The sequence below is a fragment of the Electrona antarctica genome (assembly GCF_951216825.1).
Source record: "Electrona antarctica genome assembly, chromosome: 5".
Classification (NCBI taxonomy): domain Eukaryota; kingdom Metazoa; phylum Chordata; class Actinopteri; order Myctophiformes; family Myctophidae; genus Electrona; species Electrona antarctica.
Window position 1 is genome coordinate 38,617,195 of NC_136810.1, and position 7,500 is coordinate 38,624,694.

The 7,500-nt window shown below is 44.2% G+C and overlaps 1 protein-coding gene across 2 annotated transcripts in view; it reads left to right on the top strand.

Moving 5' to 3' along the window:
- Positions 1–5,587, top strand: part of hgfb (hepatocyte growth factor b) — a 34,271-nt gene extending 28,684 nt beyond the window's left edge. Inside the window, exons 14-19 of one of the 2 annotated variants that reach the window (XR_013790072.1) lie at positions 698–772; positions 2,322–2,471; positions 2,620–2,726; positions 3,365–3,507; positions 4,590–5,521; positions 5,565–5,587. Coding sequence is in view for 1 of the 2 variants with exons in the window: in XM_079501628.1 (XP_079357754.1) it covers positions 698–772; positions 2,322–2,471; positions 2,620–2,726; positions 3,365–3,507; positions 4,590–4,769 (655 nt within the window). In the remaining variant the exon portion in view is untranslated. Of the gene's footprint in view, positions 1–697; positions 773–2,321; positions 2,472–2,619; positions 2,727–3,364; positions 3,508–4,589 lie in introns of both variants that reach the window. The other variant, XM_079501628.1, reaches the window with a different exon arrangement.
- Positions 5,588–7,500: the final 1,913 nt, after the last annotated feature.

The window sequence follows — 7,500 nt, forward strand, 5'->3', positions numbered from 1 at the left end:
ACCCCTTAGCTGAGAGAGAGAGAGAGAGAGCGAGATGAAGCAGGGACCCCTTAGCTGAGAGAGAGCGAGATGAAGCAGGGACCCCTTAGCTGAGAGAGAGAGAGCTGAAGCAGGGACCCCTTAGCTGAGAGAGAGCGAGGTGAAGCAGGGACCCCTTAGCTGAGAGAGAGCGAGGTGAAGCAGTTTGCTTTCATTGTCAAAGCGACATACAATCACAGCAGTAAGTTTACCTGACTGCAACTAATAATGACTCAAATCTTTGGTGTTTTAACTTTGGGGGAATCACTACTAAAAGATTTTAGATTTGCTATTTACTCATATACTGTACACACAATAAAAGTAAATACAATGACCCACAGATGAGATTTAGATAATCATTTCTACTGTGTTTTGCTGAACTACAGTAAGTCCGTTCATCACAATATAAAACTTCCCATTTCTGCCAATTAATTTGATGTTTTTCTTTTTAAATTCATTCATTTTCAACCAGTTCCACTCCAATAACAAGAGCAATGGTGCAGCAGTAATTCACCACAAACAAGGCGTGTGGTGGAAAAAAACTGCACTGCTGCGATATCTACAGTATATGCACCCATTCATTTGTGTTAGCCTCTCTTCAGAGATGCATTGTCCAGATGCTTGTATTCCACAGTGGTAAGCCACTTAAATGGATGAATAATGTGTTGTGTTCGTTCAGGTCAATGCACTGGTGTGGCGGCTCCCTCATACGAGAGAAGTGGGTCCTCACTGACCGCCAGTGTTTCTCTTCATGGTAAATTCTCTCCCATTTATCTTTGGCTATGTTCAGACTGGCAGTCCAAATCGGATGTTTGGCGTATCCAGATTGGAATTTGGAATCAGATTGGTTAAAATGATCCAGTCTTATCAAGCAGCAAAAACAAAAAAAACACATGTAAACTGATTTGGGCGAATAAGATCTGAACCCCATTCCTGTGGTTGGAAATGTGATTGTAATCAGATTTCTGAAGATGTGTGATATTTGAACCCTAGTCTGATTTATACTTTGGCGTACAGCGGTTCCGCTTATCAAAACATAGCCGATCTGCAAGTTCAGATTGTGTGGCATTGCAGTGCTGTGAGCTTGCAGGATCTGCTATGTTTGGCATTGCTCATGCCCGTCATCACTTCGTTACCACAGCTATACCAATGCAGATAGGTGGACGATGGTGCACAAATCCGATCTGATCACTTGCAAATAATGGACTGGACAGTCAGTTGTCAAGATCACATTTGAGAAACAAATCTTTTTACCTGCAGTCTGAACAAAAGCTTTGTCACTCACACACTGTCCTTTTCACATGTCCTTGCTATGTCTCAAACTTGTCTCATGTCTCAAACCGAGTGCGCGGTCGGGTAAGTAACTTTACAGAAATATCTCTAAAAGAGAAAACCAGCACTCACGGAACTCTCGTTTGAAGGCAATTTTAATTCATTTAATTGTTGGCATGGTACGCTGCAGAGCAGCAGCACAACAAACGCGTTTCGGCATTCAAGCCTTCATCAGCGTTGTCTGCTGGAGACACCGGAAGTGTCACATTTTATAGTCTCCCTATAGGTGAGACAACTTCCTCTGTCCCGTGTAGACATACATGACTTCACAGCCAACTTGTACCAAAAGTGCAAACATACACCAGTTCAGAACTTCAGACAGAAACGTGATAATAGACATCGGAGTCCTTAAATACATATACATACATTTCGTCAGAATGTCAGAGTCCTTTGTCCCATATAAAAGTCCCAGAAGTTAGGCAAATGATTCTGGTCTTAATAATTTAAGCACCCATGCCGCTGTCAGCATTGTAAAGTGGTGGCTATCCTGCGGGTACACTTATCGGAAAAATACTCTCTCCAACATAAACACAACAAGACATTGATTTTCTAATTGTTGTCTGACTGAACTAATTACGGTGAATTGAACTGATTTCGATCTGTAAGCACAGTTTATACTGATACTTGTAGATGTACACCTGCTTCATTTTAATTTCAGACCGTCGTTTAGTAATTTACAACATCATCATTTAAACCGTCAGGGAAATTAGTCTCTGCGCACATCTCTCTCTTTCTCTCTCTCTCTGTGTGTGTGTGTGTGTGTGTGTGTGTGTGTGTGTGTGTGTGTGTGTGTGTGTGTGTGTGTGTGTGTGTGTGTGTGTGTGTGTGTGTGTGTGTGTGTGTGTGTGTGTGTGTGTGTGTGTGTGTGTGTTGCTGTTCCAGTGTCTACCTCTTTATAGTAAGTTATCAATCTCGGAGCTAATTGCTCCACAGGGGTTAATAAGGTTGTGTTGCTTTGCACTGTGATGCAGTGTTCCCGATCTGAGCGAGTATCGCGTTTGGCTGGGAGCCTCCGATATCCAAGAGGGAGCGCCTGATTGGTCCAACAGGCAGGAAGTCAGCATTGCTCATGTGATATGTGGCCCTGAGGGCTCCAACCTGGCCCTCATAAGGCTGTCAAAGTGAGTGCCTGGGAAAAATAAAACCCCAAATTTGTTTTACATGTTGTGTTTTGTTTGTTTATTTGTTTGTTTTGCCTTGTTTTTGTCATTGAAAGAACAAAGGGGAAAGACATATTTCATGTTGTCTTTGTTCTCTTCGTGTCTTCAGCCCAGCCCTCCCAGCAGACAATGTTCACACGATTCAGTTGCCTGTGGCCGGGTGCTCAATCCGAGAGGGAACGATATGTAAAATGTACGGATGGGGTGAGACCAAAGGTACAGCTATTTCATTTACCTACAGCTACATATTATACATACTGTACATACGGTACATATATGTACCGTGTGTGTGTGTGTGTGTGTGTGTCTGTGTGTGTGTGTGTGTGTGTGTGTGTGTGTGTGTGTGTGCGTGCGTGCGTGCGTGCGTGCGTGCGTGCGTGCGTGCGTGCGTGCGTGCGTGCGTGCGTGCGTGCGTGGGTGTGTGGGTGTGTGGGTGTGTGGACTTTCAAACTATGCAATGTGTGGACTGCAAAACATTTTGTCATCCCAGTTTAGTAAGATAGAAGTACAAATATTTAGGACGACCGTTGAGCCGATTCTACTCTATGGCTCCGAGACATGGACACGGTTGGATGGCACTTACACCCGCCTTCTAATGAGAGCGCAAAATCTGTCTTGGAAGAGCCACTCATCGACTAATGTAATATACGGCAACCTTCCTCGTCTTTCTTCACTAGTCCGATCCAGAAGAACAGAGTTTGCCGGCCACTGCTACAGAGCTGAAAATGATGATTCGTGTGTGCATGCGTGCATGCGTGTGTGCGTGCGTGCGTGCGTGCGTGCGTGCGTGCGTGAGTGTTGGTTGGTTCAGGTGGAGCTGTACGTAGTAATTGCCTGCTGATTATGTTTTCCAGGTACAGGTCATGATGATGTATTGAAGGTGGTTGACCTTCCTATTGTCAGCAATGAAAGGTGTAGAGAGCTGCACCGAGGAAGCATCGACATCACCAACACCAAGATCTGTGCAGGGGGCAAGAAGAACGAGGGAGTTTGCGAGGTAATTCCACTAATTGTTTATTGAGCAGCTCTCACCTCTATAAGTAAAAATAACATTAACATTGCGTAACGCAAGTCCGTGGTTTGCCTCTGTGTTTGGTCAATTCTGTCACACTTTTTATCATTTTTGTATTCATTTTTTTCTTAGGGGATGGTCCTTCACTTTTCAATATATGTGCCCCAGACGTTAGATATCCCACTGAGCATTTTTCGTCTAATAGCCGCCTATTGCTAATTATCTGGCTAATACGAGAATAGAGAAAAGATGAGAACATTGAAACATGTTCATTGTCAGCGTCTGGTCGCTATTATTATGATATACCTTTGAAGTTGTAGCTCTGTGAGTGTTTCTCAATTTGTTTTGGGCCAGCCATGGTCAGTATCATGGTCAGTATCTTGGTTATGGTCAGTGCTCCTGGTACAAATCTTTTTAGGCAACAAATGTTTTTTTTTTTTGCATCCACAATATAGATTTCTTTGTCCATTTTGTAGATTTGTGACCCTTAATAACGTGACAGATTAGGAAGTTGGCTCTGACATCTCTTGTTTTGGGAAAGAATGATTCATACTCAGCTGATTATGGTGACTGAGATCATAAAAACAACATGGCCGCGATTTTGGATGTTATCTAATGTCCGTCATCAGCCGTTATCAACACCATTCAATGCAGCCAGCATGGACATACATACTGACGTTGTTGCCAGCCATTGTCCGACGTGGCGTTGGTCGCGTTGTCCGACTATTACAAACCGTAATGGCTAAATCTAACCCTAACCTCAGTCTTAACCGGCCACGTAATTCCCTTAACTTCATATCAGTCTTAACCGGCCATATATAAGTCAGTTTCACGATGTTTTCGCTTCGGCGGCAGTAGTTTCACTTCTGCATTTCCTAGTCGCCTACTCTCGGTAGGCAGTATGTGGAAATGTCCATACTGGCTGCATTGAAATGGTCTTGATAAAAACATACTGGTAATTATAGGTTGATAAGCGGGTGTATATAATCTATCTTTATTATTTATTTATATTTAACTCCACTCATCTAATTCAAAATGCATACTCTTTGCTCTCCCATCTGCTGTAGAGGGACTATGGTGGCCCTCTGGTGTGCCAGGACGGCGAGATCAGGGTCATAATGGGTGTGAGCGTCCACGGTAGGGGCTGTGCGCGCGCCAACCAGCCCGGCATCTTCATCAACGTTCCCTTCTACACACAGTGGATTCACAAGGTGTTCAAGTACTACCCCAACCCTGAGGTCATCTAGAAAGGAAAACTGGCACCAAGGGACAAACTTTAGCGGGGGGACTGAGGCCTTCCGGCCCTGTGAATCTACCTGAACTCCATCCATGTCTACGGTCCCCTAATCTCAAACCCAGAGACTGGTCTGGTCTAGTCTCGTCCTATGAGTCGCTCTGAATAAGAGACAGCCTAACATTTATACTGTAAAAGACAAAAAGAAGACAATGTCTGAAGATGAGTGACTGTGACATGAATGAGGACTTTCACTATATGACTCAAATATCACACTGATGATGGGCGGGACTCGTGGATTTAGTCAAAAGGCATTCATATTCAGAATCACACAGAATTCCATAGTAGTCTGGGATATGAATATTGGCAAAGAAGGATATCTCTGCTGTCGGGAAGAAACCAAAATAATACATTTATCAGAAAATGAAGAAAACCATAGGCCTATATTTTAAAAACAAAGCAATACCGCCTCATCAAAGTGGTGTTATGACTTTATATATTGTCAATACTTGCATGAGAGGGGGAGAGGTGGTGGAGTTAGCTGCTTTAGCACAGTTTGAGGGTCCAATGGAGTTAAGTGGTTTTGTCCGAAGCGCTTTTTACTACTTTTCATTGGTTCAATGTTTTGGAAACAACACACAGACGTAAAGGGTGTTCCATAGCACTGATTTTAATATGCAACAAAAAAAATCAAAAGCCTAAACTTACGTGGTTTTCTCCCGACAGCAACGGCATTTTGGATGAACTGCGTCAGTACTGTACATAGTGACATTACTGTACATTACTGTACTGTACATAGTGACATTAGAGCACCAGTAACACTGAGCGGTTGTGTGCATTCTGTTGTTTTTGTAAATTTCTTATTTTCTGTTTTGCATTCATCACATAGCAGGTGTGTGTGTGTGTGTGTGTGTGTGTGTGTGTGTGTGTGTGTGTGTGTGTGTGTGTGTGTGTGTGTGTGTGTGTGTGTGTGTGTGTGTGTGTGTGTGTGTGCGTGTGTGTGCGCGCGTGTGCGCACGTGTGTGTGTGTGTATGTGCGCATGCGTGTGCCTGTGTGTGTGTGTGTGTGTGTGTGTGTGTGTGTGTGTGTGTGTGTGTGTGTGTGCCTGCGTGCGTGCGTGCGTGCGTGCGTGTTTAGTCTCCTGATTCCTGGCATTACTTGAAAGCATTGGACACCAAAGTGCGGTGGCTATATAGCTCCTTCATGTAGAGGTTCTTCAGAGCCACTTAGAAGGCGTTCCAGTGGTGGGGCGCTGGTCAAGGACACTCCAACACAGTGCCCTACACCTGTAGGGCACTTGCAGAAAGTGGACCGAACTGTAAATAGTATTTAATGGGTGTTTGTGACACTCTAAAGGTGATTTGGGTCTTATAGATCTGTAGAGAGCTAGAGAGGGGGAGAGAGAGAGAGAGAGAGAGAGAGAGAGAGAGACAGAGACACAGAGAGAGACAGAGACACAGAGAGAGAGAGAGAGACAGAGAGAGAGAGAGAGAGAGAGAGAGAGAGAGAGAGAGAGAGAGAGAGATAATGAATGCAGTGGTGGCTGCAACAATTGTACAGTACATTATTATCTACCCCTATACGTTTTCAATGGAAGTTCTTTGCCCATAATGGTAATTATTATTGAAAGTCACTGAATGTAAATATGAATAGACATGCTCTTTTGTGTGTTGTGTGTGTAGATAAAAAGGGACTGCATGGCATATATGCCTTGATATTGCAAAAAAAAACTGTATACGCAAGCTCTGTCTCCTCTGTTTCCTTTGTATTCATCCATTTCTGGTGTGTGTGTGTGTGTGTGTATGTGTGTGTGTGTGTGTGTGTGTGTGTGTGTGTGTGTGTGTGTGTGTGTGCGCACGCACGCACGCACGCACGCACGCACGCACACACGCGTTGTTTGTGTTTGTGTCTGTGCGTGTGCATGTGTGCATGTAGCCTCGTGTAGCCATGCAGCCTTCATCTGCCTTTGCGATGCATATTGCCCAATATCCACACAGTGATATTAGTATCGCTATGTGAGGCTAGTGTGCATGCATGCATGCAAATGTGCACACAAACATGTGTATGTCAATGTGTGTGTGTGACTGTGTGTGTGTGTGTGCATGATTGCATGCACATGCATTTATATGCAGGTGTGCCTCTCTGTCTAGTCTACACAACAGTGCAAGCGTGTGTTTACTAGGAGGCAGGTGTAGTGAGCGAGACTGTGTGCATGCATGCACGTGTGTGTTGACCCCTGCTTTAACCACTTTAATCGGGGTGTCTCTTTTTTGGGCATGCCATTTAAAGGAAAAAAATACTAAAAAACAAGCGTGAACATGGTTTCAATCAATTTGGATGATTTTGGCTTTTCGCCGCAGGGCGTAAGTGGTTAAGTTATCCTCTGCACACAACACTCAGGGCCTTGGCGGGCCTCCAATTCCTATCCACTCTGGATATTAATCTCAGAGAGTCTTGTCAGTTCAAACTTTGACTGAAATGAAGTGATTCGCTTCGCCAATACATTTTCCATTAGGGATGCTTCCGTCGGATGTCTGAGTATAGCCCCTCATATACAAATCAACAGAAACATACCCCTTTTAACACTGTTTAAGTGGCCGAGATGGCTTCATAACATAACCATATTACATCGGTATGAGAGGAGAGCACGCAGGTGCACGTGTGTGTGTTCATTTGTCAGTGTTGGTGTGTCTGTATCCTACACCAGTGGTTCCCAAAGTGGGGTCCGGGGACCCCCAGGGGT